We start from the raw sequence: 22,249 nt of genomic DNA, 5'->3' as shown, positions 1-22,249 counted from the left end.
TGATTGCCCAGCGAACCCACTGAGGCAGTGAGGCAGGCAACATCGTTAATCATAAAAGCATCTAGAGTCAGTAGGGATAATGTGTGCAGGACAGGAGAACAAGACAGTCTCAATAATATTGCCAATGTATGACATGCAGTATTAACAGGAAAGAGCATACACCTATAATCCGACTCACATTGTACACAGGATGATTTGGACTGTGAGTGGTCGCTATGGCAATCCAGTGGGGGGGGACGGAGATCCATCGTGGTGCAGCTCCCTAACCCTAAAGGTGGGGGAGCCGCGACGGCTTGACAGCTTATTGAAGCCCCAATGCAGCTGAAACCGGATTCACAAGCAAGACTATGGAGTCCGGAGTATAGAGGGATGACGATCTTGTCTGGACCGCGCAATGGTCGGCATTTTTCGCAGTGTTCCACTAGGAAATGAGGCAATTTCTGAATTTTGTGGTGGCTGGGGATCCGATCGAGCTGACGGAGATCCACTGCATGTGGAATACCTGACTGGAGTTGGGTAGAGATACCTTAGTATCATGCAATCTAGTGCAATATAGTACACTATACAGAGTAGATGAGGATGATAATACATTATATATGTATATAGCAGTCTTTCAAGGTTGAAATGCCATACTATGTAAGTAGTAAAGTCCTTTGTTTACTTGAATGCAAGGTTTGTGTATCCATGGTATGGTACATCACCGTCCAGACACCGCCAGGGGTAACAACCAATCAATTGACAAGATCTGATACAACCCCAGCCACCTCCAATACCCACTTCGGACATTCCAAAGAGGTATCTTTTCTCTTTTCTTCTTCCCCTCTCCCTAGACATTGGCGTCAATGATAATTTCCGTTTATATCCAATATTTCCAGTGATTAGAATCCTGGACAATGTCGAAGGTTTCCAAGGTTAACCATGCGGCGGGCATCTTCGCTGACATCTCCGTCGATGGCCCCATTATCGGTACCTTGGTCGCTATCATCGATCGAGCCAAGAATCTACCCAACCGGAAGACTATGGGCAAACAGAATCCCTATGCTGCAGCAAGATTGGGCAAAGAAGCAAAGAAGACACAAACAGACTTGCGAGGAGGGCAAACGCCGCGATGGTAAGCTTTTAGCCTGATAGATGTGGAAATTGTAGCTTACTTGCCTAGGGACTCGGAACTTCGATTTACCGTACATGAATCCCCCGATTACTTCAAGCTAAAGGTCTCTGTGTTTAATGACGATAAGAAGACCGACTTGATCGGCGAGACCTGGATCGATTTACAAAGCTTGATCATCCCAGGCGGTAGCCAGAATGATCACTGGCACCCACTTCAATACCGTGGGAAATATGCAGGAGAGATCCGAATGGAAATGACTTACTACGATACCAGAGAACAAGACGAGGTTCTGATTGGACGCCGACAAGAAGCCGCTGACCGGGTCCAAGGCAAAGTCCCTAGTACTCCGAGCAACACAGGTTTATCTGGTCCTCGACAATTGAAAGATGTCAAACGACGACCCTTGCCCAGCGGCCCTGCAGGGGCTCCACCAAGACCAGCCCCTCTGGAACAAGCTCACTCTGCGCCTCCACTTCACCACCCGGCCCCGTCGAGACCCGCCCTTCCTGAACATTCAAACACCCTATCTGGTGCTCCAGACACCACCTCCTATGCCCCAAGACATTCAGAGCCTGTATACGATGCATCAGCCTATCGCGCACCTTCTCCTGTCCCACCTCCATCTCGGGGCGGGTATGATGGTGCCGATAACTACACTCAAGAATGGGACACTGCAGTTGTTGCTCCTCTCCGCCGACAAACTACCCATGAATTGCCTTATGCCTCCAATGAAGTTATTGATACGCCATATGACTCGCGTCTACTGCAACAGCAGCATGAACAAGAACTGCAGCGGCAACAAGAACTACAACAGCAACAAGAACTCCAACGGCAACAGGAACTCCAGCGGCAACAAGAACTCCAGCGGCAACAAGAACTCCAACGGCAACAGGAACTCCAACGGCAACAGGAACTCCAGCGGCAACAAGAACTGCAGCGGCAACAAGAACTCCAGCGGCAACAAGAACTGCAGCGGCAACAGGAACTCCAACAGCAACAACTTTTGCAACAACAACAACAACTGGAGCAGCAACAACTGGAGCAACAGAAACTGGAGCAACTACAACTACAACAGCAGCAGCAACAACTGCGGAATCATCCGGAGTATGATCAGCCACCTTCGAGAGACTATCGCCTCTCCAGGCAAAACCATTATGAGGCAGATCCCCATCAGGAAGTGCCATACAATTCTACACGTCAAAGTCTGTATCAAATAGAGCAACCTAGATACGATCCAGATTCCATGTCATATGGGGCAACGCATACACACGAGGTGCCAGCTTCAGACTTTGTGCCTTCCTCTTTAGGGCCAGTGGATGACCCGAGGTACCATCCACACAGAGTTCGGCCTCTACAAATCACTGCTCATGGCCATGATTACCACCCAGAGTATGCCGGAATGCAACCACGAGTAGAGGATGAAGATGACGATGGACCACCCCCTCCTCCACCGGCACACCGCTCACAAAGGCCGCACTCTCAGCTGCCCACACCGAAAACGTCGCCCCGCCCCCTACGCACCCTACATACCCCAATCTACTGCTCGATCCTCAGTCTCCCACCTGCCATCGAGCATGTCTACTCCGTCCCACCGCGATCGCTATCAGGAGCCCTCTTCAATGGGAAACTCCCCAGCAATGCCCGCAAGTCTTGTCGCAGGATATGAAGCGGAAGACCCAGCTGAGAAAGCAGCACTCGAAAGATCAGTCAACAGACGCAGTACCCACTGGGACGATGAGATGATGATTTCCCAGCCACCTGCACCAATTCCTGTATCCGCACCTGCTCACTACGATGCTCCTGTCTATCCCCTGCGAACATCGCCCCGGCCTATTGAACAAAGACCTACTTCTAGCAGAGGTGGATCTGTTAGCCCTAATATGCGGGCTGTGACCCGGAAGTCAGTCAGTCCGCGACCTTCTTCTTCAGACGTCCGCAGTGGCCCCTCAATCCCTTTCTCTCCGGACTCTTACATCTCCCTAAATCCAAATGCCTCTCACACTCCCAGCCGAGATCCTTCTCCGGCATACGACTCGCCTTCGCAAGCTAGAGATGCCGTGATACGCGGAAAGACCGAGCCTCATCGAGACGTAGATCACCCAATCATCGGGGATGATGGTCGTGAGATTGACCCCTCTGACCATCTTCCCACCGAGACATGGGCGCCTGAGCCAGAGAGGAAGAACCGCAAGCCAGAAGTTATCATCCGCTTCAAACACTCGCCTCGGCCAACTTCTAGAGGAAATGACGCACCCTCATCACGCAGCACAGGCCCGCCACGCGTTGGATTCAGAACAGAGACGACGTCCTACCCCTCCGATCGCCCAGTTCAATACACACCTACCCATGTGCACGTCAGTCCAGGGGCAATGGTTCGAACACCACCTCGCCCGGACTACGCGCGTGAGCGCTCTGATAGCTATACGCGAAGTCGGGCCTATAACGCCCCCACTTCGACTGAGCGGCCGCGCTCTTCCCGAGGCTCTGTCTCGCCCTCTCCGGGGTCTCGTACACCACTGTATGACTACAACCCAGGTCCCCCGATTCCAAACAAGGTGCCAATCACCGGAGGAAGTCCAAGCTACCCCGTCATGTCTGGCAATGCAAATGGAAATGGCCGCATGGATGCTCTGAGTCGAGAGCTAAGTACGATTGACATTGGCTCTACGGCGTGCAGCCCTGGCCGGGGAGCCGTTCGAAAGTACGTACCAAGGCAACCAGCGTCGATAGGCTATGCCAGGTAAAACGATTTTCCTTTTACATTTATGGATGACTCATGTACTGCTATGTTTATTTTGGACCCTTGGTAGGCATATTTCCCCAATTCTTTTCAGCTTTTGGTTTCAGACTGTGATATCCGGCAAAGATGGCGTTATGGATTTGATTTACGGGGGATATAGCTTTTTGGATGTACACATAACAAGAATAAGCAATGATACCTTGAAGTGACACCTTGGCTCTTACCAGATGGGTGCCTCCATAGATTTGAGACTAGGTTTGACAAGTTCATTGATGTAGTTGCTCGGTGGTCTAACATTAGTCCTCAGCGTTACCTATATAAGGGTTCCTGATCTCCCACTTTTTCCAGTGGGTTTTATTCCACTCCACTAGCTCTATCTAGGTGGCCATCGGTGGTTGTCTCTTCACATATTGTCGTATAAGAAAATGTGACGGTCACGCTGTGAGCCAACAACCTCATTACTCTTACACTCTTCTAGAATCTGGTGATTCCCATTGGATTTACAAGGTCTCGTATCATGTCTCTGTGGATATAAGCACCTTTCCCATACTTAGTAAATCGGCTCTAGAGACTCGGCTATTGCAATCGTTGTTATTGGGTTACTAAATAGTACCCAGGATGCGCAAACTCATACTGTAGATGTTGGCATGGCGATATCCAAATATCCAACAAAGGGAAAAAGTCATCTGAACTCGATCAAGTATAAACATTGTAGGTAAATTCCCACAAACTTATAAAAACCCGTCCTATTGTAGTACTCCTCTTCCTCCTCTGTCCTATCCTCGCACTGTTTTACTTTCCACTTTCGCCCACCTGAAGCCTTCCACGATATCAGATAGCTCGTGCATCATCGCCAACGGGCTTTGCTATCAACATTCATCATTACCCAGGTACGTCCTTATCAAGGGCGTACTTTCCCATCTTTCATTATCCCCATCTTCTCTTGCATCATAACTTCCAGCATGCAGGACCAGGACCCTGATGTCCCAAGTGATCGGGGCCATCTCCCAGAGGAGGACATGAAAATGTATGTACACATAACATCCCCCGAATCTACTAAGCCTTGCTCATCCTTCCCCCATGACTTGTTGATGTGCACATCTTTTCCGTTCGTCTTGGGATGAGATGCTAACGGAAAGAGCTTAGGCCAGGCAATGCTCCCCGTACCAACCAACAGGTTTCGCCGTAAGTATACGATATATTCCCTAGGGTCGCTATCTTCCTAGCATCCAAGCATATGATATCTAGAGCCCTACCTTTTCATCGGCTTTTTACTATTCCTTTGCCTTCACCTTACTTTTTCACTACCCATGAGCTGGGATCTGCGATACAAGCCCGTCTCGGGTGTGAAGAGAATCGTGTTTTATGAGGATGTCAGCTAATTGAAATATCAGCCCCGGCAGGCCTACTCAAACGATCCACCAGGGAAACCCACCCCTATCGTTACTTCTCTCGCCCCCACTTACTTCGCCGTTGATACCTCTGGCCACAATGGATTCCAGTCCCCTCCAGCAATACAGCACAGCACAGCCACCAGGTCCCCGTTTCACCAGCACGAATAGATCGTATCATGTATATGATCCCAGCCGAGGAGCAGCGCTAAGGGATGCTGCAGACTGGGCCAACCCATACCGGGAGAGACTAGAGCGAACCACACGGGCTCGCAGCAGAAGTCCCTCATACCAGACTCAACCTGCCGACCTTCCTGGAGCCCGAGAACTACCACAAAGTCCTTTTATGGGATTCAATCATTATCCCCGGGAGATGTATGTCCCACCCGGAATCAATAACCTACTCCCTCAAAGCCTGCCTAGCTCCTCCCCAACACTATCCCCGAGCAACATCCAGCGTGGTCGTCATGGTCACGCTCCAGACCATGCAGGGGACTCCACTGGACAGACTTACCCTCTTGATAACGGCAACTTGTATGGATACCCCCGCGACCAGGAGCAAGAAGTGCAGGGGGGTTACCCAGCAACTGACATAGAACCGGCCAACAAACAAGAGGATGCCAAAGATGCCAACGACAACAACGAGGAAGATCACCTATGTGAATTTGCCGCTCCATGTCGAATGCATCCCTCGCCCGATGGAATGCACTACCGAAAGGTTGTTTCCCACGTGTTTGGCAGAAACAAGGCCGTTACCAAGCTGTTCCCACTCGGCGTCTGGGTCCATTATTGCCGAAAGCACTACCAGCGTGCCCGGTACCGTGCAGACCAATGGCCATTTACACAGTGTGACCTCCTGTTAGAATCTCTGAGCCGAATGGAGAGGTGGGATGGAGTGGAGAGTTTCGAACTCATCCTCCGCCGGCGAGAGCAAATGCGTGTTGGACGTGAAACCGAAAGCGCACCTATCACCGAGACATCCAGTCAGAAGGAGGCCACTCCCTCGGCCAGCCAGATCCAAGACAAAGACAAGTCTTCGAGTATCGTGCCTCGAGGTCCAGGCCGCAAGCATCCGACTGCCATCATCGCCCCGGTCCCGGACTGGCTTCGCCAACATGTCGGTCACGGCAAGACATTCCGAGAAATCCGCCAGATCATCGAACTTGTGCGTGATCACATGGTCAGGCTGCGAAACCAGGAAAGAGCTCAACAACAGCCCAGTAACATTCCCAAGTCCCCGAGTGCACCAGGAAGCCCTCGTCGGGGTGCGTCCTCTAACGGCCGAAAAGGACGTGTGGGTAAGCCCACCAACCGGGACCCCCTACGCGTGCGTGCTAGCACTGTTCGTTTCCCTGATGTTGAGATTCTCCCTCATTTCAAGCCATGGGTCAAGGAGGCCGCTCTACGCCAGCGATCTGCCACTAACCGCCCCATGAACGAAGGGGATAGCAAAGGCTATGAACCAGAGCAGAGAATTTCTGGAGGGGGACGTATCATTGGAGAAGTCAACGATACCCATGATAGCAATGCTCGGGCCGAATCGACTCAGCCGACAAACGACGATTCCGTGACGAACGATACAACTCCGCGCCGTGATGACCAAAGCTCGGAGCCCATTGAGATGACTGGGGCCAATCTCTCACTAATGCAACCTCACATCGGCAGGGCTGGGACAAATCGTGGCCAGTCTGAGAGCCAGCGACGACGTAGCGAACGGGTCTACCTTAAAGCCATAGACCGTGTCCCTGGCCAGGATTCTGTCAAGAAACCCTGCAAGGATGGTGATAAATAGCTTCCCATCTACTCCCCGATCTGTTGTCTGACTATCGCTTAAATCTATGCACCGTTCATATCAGCCAATGATCACATCAAAAACAAGGGAAAAAAAGATTGAAAACGAAATCCCCCCAAAAAAGTTATCTATTGACAGAATATTTCCTGGCCAGTACGTTCCAGTGCACAGGTGAGCAGGCAAGGTGATCGGAATATTGAATGGAAACCTTCAAATCGAGTGGGAAAAAAAGCCACGATCACAATACACTCGAGGGGGTTCCCTCTTCCTCGATTGCACGCGGCTGCGATAGAAAAACTTGTAGAAGAACAATTGAAGCCCCCAGAAGAATGTGGAAAATGAGGGAAGATGCATTGCTGTATGCAGCACCATCTTATGCAAACAGACCCAAAAGAAAATGAAAAAAAAGGGTGTCAGAGTGATCTCCCCATGTCAAGCAAATCCGTGAATCTGCAGCCCACTCCTGTGGCTTGCGAACAAAGATATTATTCATGGGAGTCCCGCGTTCACTTGGGTTGACATTGCTCGCCATGATTTCGGATTTGGTTTCCTGTCGATGCTGATCTACATTGGTACCAGACCATGTTCTGCTGGGGGTAATATCAACCGATTGTTCATTGTGTTTCAAATACGGACCTTTCACAAGTCTGCCTGATGATTTTGTGAAGATGTGGTGCAGAATTGGAGAAATAAAAAGAAAAAAAGAGCAAAACACACACATATGCCACGGTGCTAGGGTACGGAAAAGTTTCAGTGCATTCAGCAGATATGGCTATGTACACGTTGATAGCACTGTACTCAAAACGATTGATTCAATTTCATTACCTTGTGAGACTTGGTCAATAACGGGCCGTTTTGATTAAATATAGGTAGATAAACACCTGGACATAACCTTGGAAGGTAGTGTTAGGTTGATCCATGGGAGTGACCTCGGCGGTTTGAGGCTATTTCAACGACATTTATAAATTTATGGTCTCAAAAGACTCAGTTCCTATGTATTTATGTACTCAGTGAAGCAGTAAAAAGTTCATTGAACGGATATTTGCATGCGAAAGGGAAAGAAGAAAAAAGAAATCAGACACATACTCCGTACCTACGTAAGGTACAATATAGATAGAACCCACAACGATACGACTCGCTTGCTGGAAAGACACCAAAATGCAGCAGAAACAAAAAGCTCCTATGCAACCACCCAAGCAATATGAATAAGAAATTAATGTAAGATAATTATCATGGTAGTTTTTGTATGAACAAAAGCCAAATCCAGCTCTCAGATAAACAGACTGGTCTAGCTTGCCACAGCCAGCTGGGCGACGAGATCAGACGCCACATCAAGGAAGGGGTAAGGGCTGGTCACCTCCTTCTCCTTATTCTTGAAGCGCTTGCTGATAGGATGCCATTCGGTATCGCCCTCGGCGCGGATCACGTTCTGGTAGCCGTCACATTTGAAGTCAACCATGTAGTTGTTTTCTTCGAGTTGGTAAAGCTGGATGTCGAGGAAGACCCAGACACCGTATGTGATGTGCGGGAGTCCGCTTGGTCCATTAACCGAGGAGGCCCCGCTCGTGAGACCGCTATCCGGCACGGAGGACTGGAGGTCTCGGTTCCTGTCTTCTGTCGGGGCAGAGATCCCCGAGATGTTGAAGCGGCGGCGCATCTCTTCGAGGTCGCTGCGGCTATTGTAAACACTGGTGGAGGATCCAGGGGCCTTGATGCCTTCTTTCAGCAGACGTGCACGGATGAACCATGGATCCTTGGGAATGTAATAGTCGGATGGGAGGTCGGGGTATTTGCTCTGCAAGGGTTTGGGTTTATCAGGGGAAGGAGTCGCATCGGGGCCGATGTTAGTGCCTACAAGGTGTAAGAATGAGCTCGAAACAGGTATAAGTGGAGACATACCTGATTCCACCGGTTGAATATCCCACAATCCACCCTGGGCAGCAATTGCCCGGTAGAGATACAGCATGGCTTCATATGGCTGGTTTCGGGATCGAATACCAAACTGCCATTTGCGGCTCCGCTTTGGCTGTTTCTCGAGGGGTTGACCGGTTGGCGGTTCGAATCGTAATTTGTCGAAGTCGACGACACTACGTGCGTGGGGCTTCAATGCACGGGCCGTTGCGGCCTGTTCTTCGGGAGACATGTCCCGATAGGCAGATCCATGCCCCTCTGGGTCAAGTTGAGCGGCTTCTTGGCGACGCTGCTCGAGCATTTCATTGCGAGCTCTTTTATCTCGATCACGTTGTTCCATGAGTTGGTCGTGGACATATGGCAAGCTAGTGGGGAGGATCCGGACGTGGCTAACGCGGGGTTCTTCCTCAGATTCTGACTGCTGTGGATCTTCCGATGCCCTCCGGCGCGATGCACTAACTGTCCTGTCCATGGCGGGGGCAGGAGATCCTTGATGACGAGGCGCAGGAGTCCGATCCGCAGATGAAGGCGCAGCTCCTTTCTGAACATTTTGGGCTAACAAATTATCTTCCGTGGGTGCTGTTGTCGTTAGCGGAGAGGTAAGTGAATTAAATATTTCAATGCTTACAATTGGTTTGCATCATCTCATTCTCAACAACGATGGAGAAGGCATCCTTGATCGCACTGGGCTCTGGGTGTCTCAATGCCTCCTCGATATCCTCTCGGCCATACCCCATGCTTCGTTCAAGCTTGGAAACTGCAATTCGATGGATTTTGTGCTGGACTGGCGGAGGCTTTGCCGCGTCAAGCTTTGCGGAATCAACCTTCTTCGAGCCCGCCCCTGGGGCGATGAACTCCTCTCGTGGCGGTTCCAGGTACTGGGGGAGATTTTTGGTGAACCATGGGTCCAGCCTGATCTCAGGAATTGTAATGCGGTGGACGGGGTGAACTTGGAGCATTGCCCGGATCAAACGAGCCGCCCCGGATGAGATATACCCAGGTATGTGGAAGGTGCCGGCTGCAATCTTCTTGAAAAGGGCGGGGATGTAGTCATCATCGAAAGGCAATCGGCCTACCAATAACACATACAGAATCACACCACAACTCCATACATCGACCTCGGGACCGGCGTAGAGCTTTCCGGAGATGACTTCTGGAGCCGCGTAGTTCGGGCTACCGCAGCTGGTCTTGAGGAAGTTGCCATCTGTCATAATATTACTCAAACCGAAATCCGCAATCTTAACGTTCTTCTGGTTGTCAATGAGCAGATTCTCGGGCTTCAAGTCACGGTGTACAATCTTGTGTCGGTGGCAGTATTCCACCGCACAAATTATTTGTTGGAAGAATTTCCGGGCTTCGTCGTCACCGCATCTTCCCTTCCTCACGAGATAATCGAACAACTCTCGCTCTGCATACTCCAGCACCATCACAATATCGGACTTGGTCGCAATCACCGTATACCTAAAACATAATTGGTCAGCCAAATGAAACCCCAATTGAATTTTGGATGTAAATTGTACAATTTAATGATGTGAGGGTGTCGTAGCAATTGCAAGTACTGGATTTCTCTCTCCACCCGCCCAACCATGTCTCGGGACAGTAGTTTGCGTCGTGAGATGATCTTCAGGGCCACTTGACGTCCACTTGGCTGGTGAATGGCAAGTTTTACCTTGCCAAAGGAGCCCTCGCCTAAGACCCTTATAGTCTGGTACTGGTCGAGGCGTTGCATATCTCGGGTAGTCGATGGTGACTGCAACTGCAATGGGTCCTCGGCCTTGCCGGTCGGCCTCGAGGGCGGGGGCATTGCCATGGCGGAGTGGTTGGAGGCGGGAGTCCTAGCACGTTCACGCGGACGATCACGGTCGGAGGGGAGGGGGACAGCGAGGTCTTCCTCATCGAATGCAGCGGCCATGGTCGGGAAGAATGACAACGTGACGTGATTGATTTTCCAGACGGTTCAGCGGTCCGGGCCTGCTGACTGTACAGACCGTGGTAAAGTAGGGGCTTTTTTCTATTTTTTCTCTCGAAACATTTGCCAGGCGCCAATCAGTTGATCAGTCTCGACCCTCCCCACAACAGAACCGAGAGTGGAGCTGGACAGCTGTTTGTCGGTGGGGGGATGGAGGGGTAGATTTGCTTGTCAGGGGTAAGCGGAAGAGGTGAAGAAACCAAAAATGGAAGAGGTTGGATAGTTACTATCAATAATAAAATCTGAAGATCAATGAGATCTGGGGAAGGGAAGATTCTCAACTTTAGGAATCTCGATGGATTGCGGGAGTTCTAGACCTTACCTAAGCTACCTTCAAGGCCCGGGGTGGGCACTGGGGCACATCGCCATACATCGTCCACAATACTCCGTACTGTATATAATACATCCATGAATATCAGGAGTACATTTATTATTTCTATAACATAAATAACACATAAATCTCTACATATCAAAAGCTATACTTTTTTTTCAATTACTGTAATACTTTGGACGGTCACCTCGACATCCTATATTGGCCAAGCTTTGTCGGTCAACAGGGCAGAATATATTTTTTTACTTTTCATATCCTTAGATTAGCCCCCATGCAGTGCATCTTATCCCAGATCAAAGGTTGGTCTGTGTACGGAGTATATGACTAGGAGATCACCTAACTAGAGCTAATGAACAAAGCTTCTTTTTTTTAAAACAAAAAGAAAAAGAATCTTTGCCGAAGCTCCGAGAAAAGCTGTGTCATACGCAGTGGGTCAACAAAACCCTTAAAGACTGTGGCTTAAAGTCAATTGATCGAGATTATTCATATTTTCACATTTCCCAGAGATATAATAATGCATTTTGCTTGTTTTCTTGGATCCTAAGCAGACTATACATGTCGGGTTTGTAGATATAACGTGCCGGCGATATTGTCCCCGTGTATGCTTTTAGTACAAACCTAGCCGGGCTGTGCAACACAGCCTCTCAATGTTGAGCAATTCGAAAAAGATATCTTTTTGCATTGTAAAGAGTGGAACTTTTCAAGTTAATGTATTTACATCATAGAAATATAGAAATATCCACTATATAAGAAGTTATACTACCTACAACATAGTTATAAAAAGGCCAAGAGCATATGGAATTTTCTTCTACTAAAAGATACTTTGTAGGTACCTCACTCTCAATAGTAAATCGTATAGAATTACAAGTACCCCGGGAGTATGTCCTTTGAGTCATATTGCGGCTTAGAGCGATCGAGCGGGGTGTCGGGGTCCCAAAGAGGATTAGCGTCAAGTCGGGGACCCCGAAGAGGAATGGCGGACTCCGAGAGACAGAGCATACATAGAATCAACGGTTGCCTCAGGTCTTGGGTTCTTTACCTTCCCCGGAAGCCAGCTATTGTCCTTTTATCTTCTCCACGACCTCCTTATTCTTCTAGTATCCTACTGCCTCAGGATCCCTCACCTCGGCCTAACTAAAACGGCCCCCTCTCTCTTTGACTTTGTGTTCCTCATCTTTTCATAAATAGATACCCTTAGTGATACCCACTCTTTGTTTTACTTTCCAATGGCTTTTGTTGCGGATCAATTCTTCCCTGATATGGATGCTACAACCCTCAATGAATGGGTTGACTTCGATCAATTCCTCGATCTCCCTTCAGGCTACGACGACCAGTCAACCGCCACCACCGTCTCACCCCAGGATCTGGCTCTGCCTTATGAGGCAGATGGAATCTTCACCTCCCCGTCTGATTTCATGCAATCCCCCTTCGACATGACCAGCTATGATCTCCCACAAGAGGAGTTCATGGGAATGAATGGAGGATTCATGCAAGACCCGGCGGCTCCTTTGTTCGACGATGCTGCGTTCTTGGGGTACAACCCATACGACAGCAGCAACACATTCCGGAGCTTGGTTGAGGCGCAGGCTGCTGCCGACCCGCGTGTTGCTAGTATCAAGGAGAAGCGCCGTGAGGCAGCGATTGCGCTACACCTGCAGCGCCTTTGCGATGCCACTGCCCTTGACTTGGATATGTCCTCGGACTCCAACACCAGCTTCTCATCCCCAAGCTGGTCAGAATACGTTAGCGGGAGCATCTCTCCGCGTCCTAGCCCAGAGAACACATCTGTCTCCGAGGCACCCCCTCCGGGAGGCATGGAAATGGTTCTCGACTTGAATATGAACACCGCAGCCAATGTGCCAAAGAAACAGAAGCCTCGCTCTCAGGCACAGAAGGAGAACTATATCAAGGCTCGGAAATACGGTGCTTGTGAGAAGCACAAGAAGCAGCACAAGCGAGTAAGTTTTACATTCACATTGAACATCTGAGCACGCTGACGTTCGAGTAGTGCAACTGCCTAGAGAAGGCTGCTGCTCGTGCCGCTGCTAGCGATGTTCCGATGAATGCCGCATTCCAAGAAAGGCCGAGGCAGCCGATTCTCCAAGTGCCAATCCAAGAGGCGCGCTACTCGGACTCGCCGGGTCACGACACATCATCCAGCTCATCCCAAGCACTTCCAACGATCAAGGCGATCAGGAAACAAACAACCAGCCCATCTGGGATTGACCCATCTATGGGACTGCCTGTGGCAGTACCAATCGCCAAGCATATCATCAGGACAAATACTCAAAAGAGTACTCCGCCGGGACACGACATTATTCTACTATCTGGCAAGCCAGGTTCCAAGAATGTGTCGTCCCAAGATGCCGTTCTACCATCGAGGAGGAGCGCTGCGAAGGCTCAGGCTGCAGGACACGACATACTCCTATCTGGCAAGAACATCACAAACAACTCATCCGCGGGACACGAGATACTCTGCACACAAGAGAGGATCTCGAAGAACCAAGCAAGTGGACAACCCCACGATCCATGCAGTTCAAGCGCATCTCGACCGGTTCACGCAGCTGGGGTGCCATCTGGCAGCTCGAGCTTGCGCTGGCGCGTTTCGACGGTTGGTGTTGTAAGTTCAGAGAGGGTCGATGCCAAGACGGCATCCTCGACGAACCGCCCAACTACCGGCGTCCATCACACTTCAGATCTGAATGTGCACCGAACAAGGTCCCTCCGCACCATGGATATTCCTGTAGTGCCAGGTACTGCCGCTGGCAACCTTGGAATGCGCCATTCCACGTCGCTCGTGCGCAACTCTGGAATCCAGGTACCCAGGCCAGATCACAGGGGAGTTTCAGAAAAACTTGCCAAGCAACTTGCAATACTCTCTGGCTTGCAGTCTGTGCCAAAGGATCTACTGGTCTCGCCGGCTCGGCGTGGATCACCAGATCTTGTTGGAAACGGATTACGGGATAACACCGAGAATCGGCCACTGCTCATCAGTAGAGAATGTCTACTTGTTCAGCCTGTTGTTGAAAGTGCTGGCCGCCTGCTTTCCAGTACTGCCTTGGCATTTGCTGGTGTCTGGCAATCATCGATGTCTCTAGCCTCCGGGCTTGAAGGCATGGCCTACAAATGTCTGTCTCTGTTTGGCCGACACATCGTGTCTACAAAGAAAAGCTTATATCTGGGTGGACTGCGGAACGCTTGGCGCCTGGACTGACCCGCTTGTTTTCAACTCGCCAGGTCGATGCATCAAATTTTGATAATTGGCTGAGCTGGCTCTGAACGATACTTAATTGCAAAGGGTATACATAGGTGACATCTATTGTCCCATTACCATGGCCCCTCATGACTAAATACAATTTCATTTCCATTTAATATCCATCAAACCCTGTATATTCAAAGTAATAATCTAGAACACGCAAGTACAATTATGTATGGTTTCAACAGTGGTAACCAATACCGTGAAGACGCGGACGCTTTTATATAAACCCAAGGTACGGTAATTGGTAGATGACTAGGGTTGAGTATTCATACAGAGAGTCCTGTGCCGACTATGTCCACTACTGTAGTTGTAGGCATAGCTTCCTTCTTGGAGCCCCTAATGGATGGATACCGATGTGCGTACACACACAAAAAAAAAAGATCTCAGAATCTCCCCTTTCCAGTGATCATAAATAGTGTCGGGATAATTTCCAAAACTGACTTCAGCAGTGAACATATCTCATTTGAATTCAGGTTGCACCTTTTGCTGTCTCCACCACCTCAGCCCTAAACCTCCCTCATCCCGCCCTAACCAACCCTTTTCCCTTGTTCTTCTACGGTTCAAACCAACACTCGTACTTTATTCAACTCCAAAACAATGGATTCTCCGCTGCTACGCTTCACTACAGTAACGGGGTATTTCCGCCAGGATGACCCCGCCACTGACCCTGACACCTTCGACTACGTAAGAGACCCCAATATCCTTGTTCAAACCATCAAACAATTACCTGATGACTTATAAAGGTTAAATCAAACTTCGGGCTCATCGAAAAACACTACGATGAGCACCTAGGAGTGAACCAGACTGACAGCCAGTGGCGCCGCTTTGACGCCCACATTCAGCGCCTGAACGCCAGCGAGACCAAAAAGTTCAAAGTACTCTTTCTTGGACGGCACGGCGAGGGTGTCCACAACGTTGCTGAGCGCAAGTACGGAACCAAAAAGTGGGATGTAAGCGGCTGAGCATTTCCTCCACGAACTAGACGCTAATTAGACCTCTAGGATTACTGGTCTCTCCAAGACGGAGACGAGGACGGCAACTGGGTCGATGCCCGCCTTACTGAACAGGGCAGATGCCAGGCACAAGTTGCACATTCAGCTTGGAAACAGCAGATCAAGGATGGCATCCCGTCACCCGAGTCCTACTACGTGAGCCCCCTGAACCGGTGCCTTGAAACGGCGCAGATTACGTTTCAGGGACTTGCGATCCCTAACACGGATCCCTTTAAGCCGACCATTAAAGAGGTATGTTTGATTTCTACTATACAACCTACAAGGTCTAACATAACTAGCTCCTCCGCGAGACGATGGGTCAGCACACCTGTGACCGTCGCTCAACGGCTTCGGAAATCGCAGAAGAGTACCCGGAGTACAAGTTTGAAGCAGGATTCCCCGAGGAAGACATGTTGTGGGATCCTAAGGTCCGCGAGTCGAATGAGCATCGCAACGATCGGCTTCACAATCTTTTGAACGATATATTTGCGCGCGATGAAAGTACATACATTTCATTAACGGCCCACTCAGGTGCCATCACTAGCATTCTGGAAGTCTTGGGCCATCGCCGTTTTCCCTTGGCGACTGGTGCGGTGATTCCCGTTCTCGTTTCTGTGGAAAAGGGGGCCCCGTCGCAGCAAGAGTCACACACATTGTAGAGCTCGCATGATTCAGGAGTCAATTTCGAGGATTGCAACAAGTATATAACTGAAATGGCTGCTGGGTTGATAAACATTTGAATATTAAGAGGTATACAGCCGGTCTCAATGGTTTGATATCCAAGAAATTGATTCAGTATTGTACATGAGTCGCTCTTACTCAAGAAAGATGAGAGCGACTTCTCACAAATGCAATTGTCGCCTCCAATCGGCTAATGAAAAACCACTGTCCACGCGAAAGATCTAGATATAAATAATACAAACGCCAAAGCATTGATCACCAACTGTAGTACTGGTTCTGCGCAGAGACCTTGCGATCCGGCAGTTGTGTCCAGAGCTGAGACCTGCGCTCCCGCTGGGCCTTGGCTTCACGGTCCTCCCACTCGCGGATACGAGTCTTCTCTTCCTTCAACAGGACCGAGATACTTGTGGTAGGGGGACGCATACGGTTGATCTGACCACGGGCACGGTGATCCATCTCATATCCATAGGGACCGCGGTTGACCCAGGCCTCTTGGATGTAGATGTCAGTGGGGTTGGCAATCTTCTGTCGCTCGCCAGTCTTGAGTATGACAGTAATGGGTTTCGATGGCTCGGAGTTGGAGGCCCCAAGGCCCATGCCGGCACGGACAATGGCGACGTTTTTTGCGTGTTCCAGGTGTTCCAGTACGTCCTTGGCGGCCTTTTTGTTGCTGAAGCGCATCTGGAGGATGGCTTCGTCGATATTCTTGCCGGCGATTTGGCGGGCCAGAGGACCCAGCTTCTTCAGGGACGTCTTGATCCAGTGAGATTTGGAAAGTGATTCGCGCTCTGTGCGTTTAATTTGCACCTTTGTCGGTACGCGGCCTCGTTTCCGGACCTCGCGGACAGCCATCTTCCTCTCCCATCGCAGCTGAGCCTTGGGGTCGGGACCCAGTCCCACTTGCAAGCGACTCAAGTCGCGGTCCTCCAACTTTCCGGAAATGGCTTCTTTTTGTTGTTCCCCCGTTGGCCGGGATGGCGTGGGTCCGGTTGTTGGTGCGGTGAAGTCTGATCCGAAGATGGAGGTGCCTGAACCATCTTCCTTCTTAGGGGCGGAGGGTCGGTGGGCGACTTTGTGTTTTTGGCTGGATCCTCCCGAAAACATGTTCTTCAAGGAAGAAAACAAACCGGTCGGCTTTTTGCTTTCGCCATCGTTCAAAGCGTAACGGATAGCCGTCGAGGTCAATGTTCGGCGAGGGACGAAGGAGACGGTCCGGGCAGCTAAAGGTGGAAAGTAAGTCAGTAGGGAAACCAATCATAAGATATATGAATATAAAATACCTGTCCGGACCAATTGCCCTGAGGGATAGAGCATTGTGGCTGTTGGGATGTTGTTGTCAGAAGTTCACGTCGGGAAAAAAGGTGAAAGTTCCCTGCGCTTGTGGTCTGTGCGGGATACCGGAGCCTGAGGCACCCTGAACTTGATCGATCAGAATAGCTTCAAGAGATGCGACTAGCGACTGCACGAGGCTATAGAGCAAGAACAGACTTATCTACATATGGAGTTGATCTCGTATCTTTAAAGGTCATTTTTTGTATTGCATTCTCGCGACATTATCGTTTCTTCTTCTCAACCATCTCCACAGTATCCACTAGCCCTCATCTTTCCCTCTTTCAGTTCTTCTCTCTCTTTTTCGTCTTCCCTCATCCCTCCCTTCCCTTCCCAGGCCATCAGCCTGTCATTTCTATCCCTTTCCAATACCTGAGATATCTGAGATTTCAGCTTGCCCTCTCGATTAAAGCGCTCTCGTTTCTTCCAGGCATTCCTTTAGACTCTTAGCCACCCGCCAAAAGCAGCCGCGCAAGTGTAAATCTACGTCATTTGCAGGAACAACAACGAGGGGGTATTTGGATACGACTGGTCGATGCAGGAATGGACGTGTTGAGGTACATCAAGACTGTCGTATGATCTGGATCTTTGCTTGAAAAGTATCTGGGTATCCATTACGACATTTCCTGGTATCCCATCGTTCTTCCCAAAGCTGTATCCAAACATGGACATCAATTCGCTTCTTTCGCCGGACTCAAATCCTAAGTCTGGAAATTCCACGCCCGTGTCTGGTCCTACGTCGAACAACGCACCGGCCACCTCTGCAGGGCCATCCCCCCACAAAGCTATCGAGAGAACTCGGACAGGCTCTAGACGAAAGGGCAACACTTCCTCGCCTCTCGCACAGCAGGTATACGCTCCTACTGGAGAATCTTCGCCAGGACCTAGCGGAGTGAACGGGACTTCTCCGACTGAAGTACCCCCAAGACAGGCTTCGACACCGGGAATGGACACTTTGGCGGATCTCGCCTCGATGCAGCACCACCAGCCACAGCGTCCAACACCGACAAGCATGCTCCGGAGTACTGAATCTTATGAGCACCAGTTATCTCCATCTACTATCCACCCACACGTCAATTCTATCACCCACAACACCCCTACCTCTCGGATGTCGTTCGAGATCGCCATGTCGGAAGGGCGCGATGGGCCCGCGAAGAGGACCTACGCCGCGACTTCGCTTGACCCGGATGCGCAACGGTCGGCGACCGAGCTTTTTCATCAAATCTCGCTCAACCCCCACACGCATGACGCGCACGTGCAATTTATCGGATTACTGCATGCAGGATTTGTCAACCACGTCTACCCACCGAATAACCCAGAAGTCCACGGTGATCCACGACGCTATGATCTACTCAACGATTTGAAAACGGCACGCGAAGAAATGGACAAGCTTTTCGCCATGGGAGAAGATCTTTGGGCTGAATGGATCCAGGATGAAAGTATGTTAGCTCAAGATGTCGACGGGCGCATTGCTGTTCTAGAACTCTGCCAGAGATCTGTCGAAGAGGAGTTCGGCAGCACAAAACTGTGGAATATCTACGGCGAATGGGTGCTTTATCTTTACAATTCCGCTCATGGCGAAGCCAGTTCGCAGTGGACCGAAGAGGATCGCATGGTTGGGCGCGAGGTGTTCACATGGGAGTCGGTCGTAGAGGTGTGGCAGCGGGGTGCAGACGCTACCAAATGGAGAATTAACAACAGCCACTTGGTCTGGGATCGCCTTCTGGATCTCTATGCTCAGGACATTGCTCGTGCACCTTCCCAAGAAAAGATCAACCATCTTCATGGACTTTACGGCCATCGCCTGCAAACTCCCCACGCCACCTGGGATCAAACTTTCCAAAAGTTTTCAAGCTTCATTTCAACTTATTGCGACAGCAAGTATGAAGAAATCATGTCCGAGACTGTTGCCCGCGCAGCTGAGCCAAAGGCTCTCTACAACGCACGAGAGGAATTCGAACACCGCCTCGCGGAAGCGCAAAAGTCGGGCGATCGCACTCTCGAATGGACAGTTTACTCCGAGTACATTGATTGGGAATTGACGCGTAACCGCCGGAAACGTGGAGATTTCAGCTTCGATTTGGCGAATGCCATCTACCAACGCGCCGTTCTTCATTTCCCGACCGATGTGTCGCTATGGGAAGACTATGTCATGTTTTTGATCGGCGAATCTCTTCATCGCCGCGCCTCTACCACAACAATCTCTACCCTAGACCGTGCCACGCGTCATTGCCCGTGGTCTGGAAACCTGTGGTCCCAGTATCTTCTAAGTTCGGAAAGAGAGAGTCAGTCGTTCAACAAGATTTCGAGTATTAAACACAAAGCGACTAGCACTGGACTGCTTGATGCTGGTGGTTTGGAAGAAGTTTTGAAGGTGCACGTCACCTGGTGCAGCTACCTTCGCCGACGCGCGTTTTTGTCTGACTCAACCGACGAAGATCTTGATGTCGCGGAAGTTGGCATTCGCTCCGCAATCGAAAGCGTGCAAGAACTAGGAGAAAAGAAGTACGGCCCAGCGTATCAGGGCGACCCTCTTTTCCGTCTGGAGCGAATTTACATCCGTTTCCTCAGCGAAAGCGGCAGCTGGGACAGCGCGCGAGAGACCTTCAAGGGTTTAGTGGCTCGCCGTGGTAGTAGCTATGAATTCTGGCTCGCCTACTACGAATGGGAGTTGATTTGCTGGAGTAAATTTGTGCAAGGCGAGGCAACAGTCGACGCAGCGCGCCGAACCCCGAACCCAAGCTTTGCTACTGCCGTGCTCAAGCAAGCGATCAAGAGAACAGACCTGGACTGGCCTGACAAGATCGTTCAGACATACGTTACACATTGCGAGGACTATGAGGACTCAGATGAGCTCCAGCTAGCCGTGATTGAGACTCGGAAAGCAATGCGAGCCGTGACTGTCCGCAGAGAGAGGGAAGCGCGAGAGGCAGCCGCAGCACAGCAACAGCAGCAACAACAACAGCAACAGCAGTGGGAGGCCGCAGTGGAGGCAGTCCCTTCGCCTGAAAAGCGAAAACGCCAAGACGAAAAGGACGAGCTGCCGGAAACCAAAAAGGTTCGCAACGAAGAGGTCCTGACGGAGGTTCCGGCCCCTCCTGCGCGCGATCGAGAGAATGCGACCGTTATCGCCTCGAACTTGCCTAAAGGTACCACTGAGCGTCAAATCCGCCAATTCTTCCGTCATGTAAGTTCCCCATCACTATTTCTATTGGTACGACTTAGCTGACCAAACAGATCGGTACTATCAACACTGTTAAAATGCTCCGTAGAGACGAGAAGAAGTCCGAGGTTGCGGTCATCGAGTTCGAAACCAAGGAAGATGCTCTTGCCGCTCTCACTCGTGACCAAAAGCGCTTCAATGACACCGATAACATCATCGACGTCCAAGTTGGGTCAAAGACGACACTTTGGATCACCAATTACCCGCCCACTGCAGATGAGGACTACCTTCGCAACCTTTTCAGCAAGGTAAGTGCTTTACCCTAGCATTTGTGACATCGCTAACTTTAGCAGTATGGCGAAGTACTCGATGTTCGAATGCCGTCTCTCAAGTTTGACACTTCCAGACGCTTCTGCTACTTGCAGTTGGATACTCCCAGTGCTGCGCACCATGCGACGGAGCTTCATGGAATGCGATTTGAAGATGGCACGAGGCTCAGTGTTAAGATATCCGACCCTGGACTAAAACTTCCCCGCAGTGGTCCCAGATACGAAGGACGAGAAATTTATGTTGCCAATATTTCCTGGGATGCCAGTGAAAAAGATTTGAAAGAACTATTCTCCAAATTCGGTGAAATCGAAAAGGTCTTGCTCGAGCGAAAGGTTACCGGTGTTAGTAAAGGATTCGGCTTTGTTACTTTCGCTACTAAGGAGGCTGCCAAGGACGCCGTCGCGATGAATGATCAAGTGTTCATGTCACGTCCTCTGCGCGTTGAGATTGCTTCCACCGACACTCGGCGTGGAAACCAAGTCATTATCTCGAGAGTTGCAGCACACCCGGCGGAACACGGCGTCCCTGGCCTTGAAGTGCCGGTTGGTGATCATGCAGAGCGCACAATTGCTTTGATGAACGTTCCCGATACCGTCAATCAAGCCCGCATCCGTGCCCTTGTCGAGCCATATGGGCGTTTAGTCGCGATCAATTTGCGCCCAGAACACCAAGGTGCTATTGTGGAATTTGTCGACATTCAGAGCGCTGGCAAAGCTACGTTGGCGCTCGAAGGGAAGGAGATCACTGCTGGACGCCCCCTTCATATCGGCACGGTTCGAGAGATGATGACTTTGCATCCAGAAGTTAAAACAGACCCGGGGCAATCTGTCAAGCAAGAAAACAAAACGAAGAAGACGAACCTACAACCAACTGCGCCGATTAGACGCCCGCAGCAGCCTGGCGGTCGAAAGGCTGGCCTTGGGATGAAACGACAGATCGCACCTCCCAGTCAGAACGCATCTGCCGCTAATCTGGGCAGTGACAAAATGGACACGACCGCCGACGGCGAGAGCAAACCGAAAAAGAGCAACGATGATTTCCGCGCTATGCTCCAACAAAAGCGTCCGGAATGAAGTGCAAGTGCAATGACAGTGACAGTGACAGTGACAATTCCTGGCGCAACTCCTTTTTTTTTCTTCTTCTACGGCATGTATTCGGCTGGCGTTTTTCTGTTTCCTGGTGGTCATCTTGATGCTTCCTTTAGATCCGCATGTATTCATCCGGGTCGGTCTTTTGCGTCATGATCTCTT

At 50.4% G+C, this 22,249-nt stretch overlaps 7 protein-coding genes across 7 annotated transcripts; 5 read left to right on the top strand and 2 right to left on the bottom strand.

The window, feature by feature from the left end:
• Window positions 1–893: 893 nt before the first annotated feature.
• N7487_010025 (uncharacterized protein) lies at window positions 894–3,855 on the top strand (the record flags this gene model as incomplete). Its single annotated transcript, XM_056877755.1, has 3 exons — window positions 894–1,111; window positions 1,160–2,437; window positions 2,529–3,855. 3 exons carry the CDS (start codon window positions 894–896, stop codon window positions 3,853–3,855), a joined length of 2,823 nt encoding a protein of 940 aa, XP_056726335.1.
• Window positions 3,856–5,342: 1,487 nt separating this feature from the next.
• N7487_010024 (putative pathogenicity factor) lies at window positions 5,343–7,034 on the top strand (the record flags this gene model as incomplete). The annotated part of the gene is made up of 1 exon (XM_056877754.1): window positions 5,343–7,034. The coding sequence occupies one exon, from the start codon at window positions 5,343–5,345 to the stop codon at window positions 7,032–7,034; it is 1,692 nt and encodes a 563-aa protein (XP_056726334.1).
• A 1,288-nt stretch (window positions 7,035–8,322) lies between these two features.
• Window positions 8,323–10,857, bottom strand: N7487_010023 (serine/threonine-protein kinase; the record flags this gene model as incomplete). Its single annotated transcript, XM_056877753.1, has 4 exons — window positions 8,323–8,885; window positions 8,934–9,524; window positions 9,574–10,406; window positions 10,466–10,857. 4 exons carry the CDS (start codon window positions 10,855–10,857, stop codon window positions 8,323–8,325), a joined length of 2,379 nt encoding a protein of 792 aa, XP_056726333.1.
• A 1,614-nt stretch (window positions 10,858–12,471) lies between these two features.
• N7487_010022 (uncharacterized protein) lies at window positions 12,472–14,459 on the top strand (the record flags this gene model as incomplete). Its single annotated transcript, XM_056877752.1, has 2 exons — window positions 12,472–13,203; window positions 13,254–14,459. 2 exons carry the CDS (start codon window positions 12,472–12,474, stop codon window positions 14,457–14,459), a joined length of 1,938 nt encoding a protein of 645 aa, XP_056726332.1.
• Window positions 14,460–15,101: 642 nt separating this feature from the next.
• Window positions 15,102–16,155, top strand: N7487_010021 (histidine phosphatase family protein; the record flags this gene model as incomplete). The annotated part of the gene is made up of 4 exons (XM_056877751.1): window positions 15,102–15,188; window positions 15,248–15,454; window positions 15,506–15,748; window positions 15,796–16,155. The coding sequence occupies 4 exons, from the start codon at window positions 15,102–15,104 to the stop codon at window positions 16,153–16,155; spliced, it is 897 nt and encodes a 298-aa protein (XP_056726331.1).
• A 277-nt stretch (window positions 16,156–16,432) lies between these two features.
• N7487_010020 (mitochondrial 54S ribosomal protein uL22m) lies at window positions 16,433–17,491 on the bottom strand (the record flags this gene model as incomplete). The annotated part of the gene is made up of 2 exons (XM_056877750.1): window positions 16,433–17,397; window positions 17,458–17,491. 2 exons carry the CDS (start codon window positions 17,489–17,491, stop codon window positions 16,433–16,435), a joined length of 999 nt encoding a protein of 332 aa, XP_056726330.1.
• A 679-nt stretch (window positions 17,492–18,170) lies between these two features.
• Window positions 18,171–22,072, top strand: N7487_010019 (U6 snRNP complex subunit PRP24; the record flags this gene model as incomplete). Its single annotated transcript, XM_056877749.1, has 3 exons — window positions 18,171–20,693; window positions 20,744–20,977; window positions 21,023–22,072. The coding sequence occupies 3 exons, from the start codon at window positions 18,171–18,173 to the stop codon at window positions 22,070–22,072; spliced, it is 3,807 nt and encodes a 1,268-aa protein (XP_056726329.1).
• Window positions 22,073–22,249: the final 177 nt, after the last annotated feature.

Source organism: Penicillium crustosum (genome assembly GCF_028827405.1).
Source record: "Penicillium crustosum strain IBT 35664 chromosome Unknown utg000004l_segment0_segment0, whole genome shotgun sequence".
Taxonomy (NCBI): Eukaryota; Fungi; Ascomycota; class Eurotiomycetes; order Eurotiales; family Aspergillaceae; genus Penicillium; species Penicillium crustosum.
The sequence above is the reverse complement of the archived record's forward strand: the minus strand, read 5'-3'. Positions and strand labels throughout refer to the sequence as shown.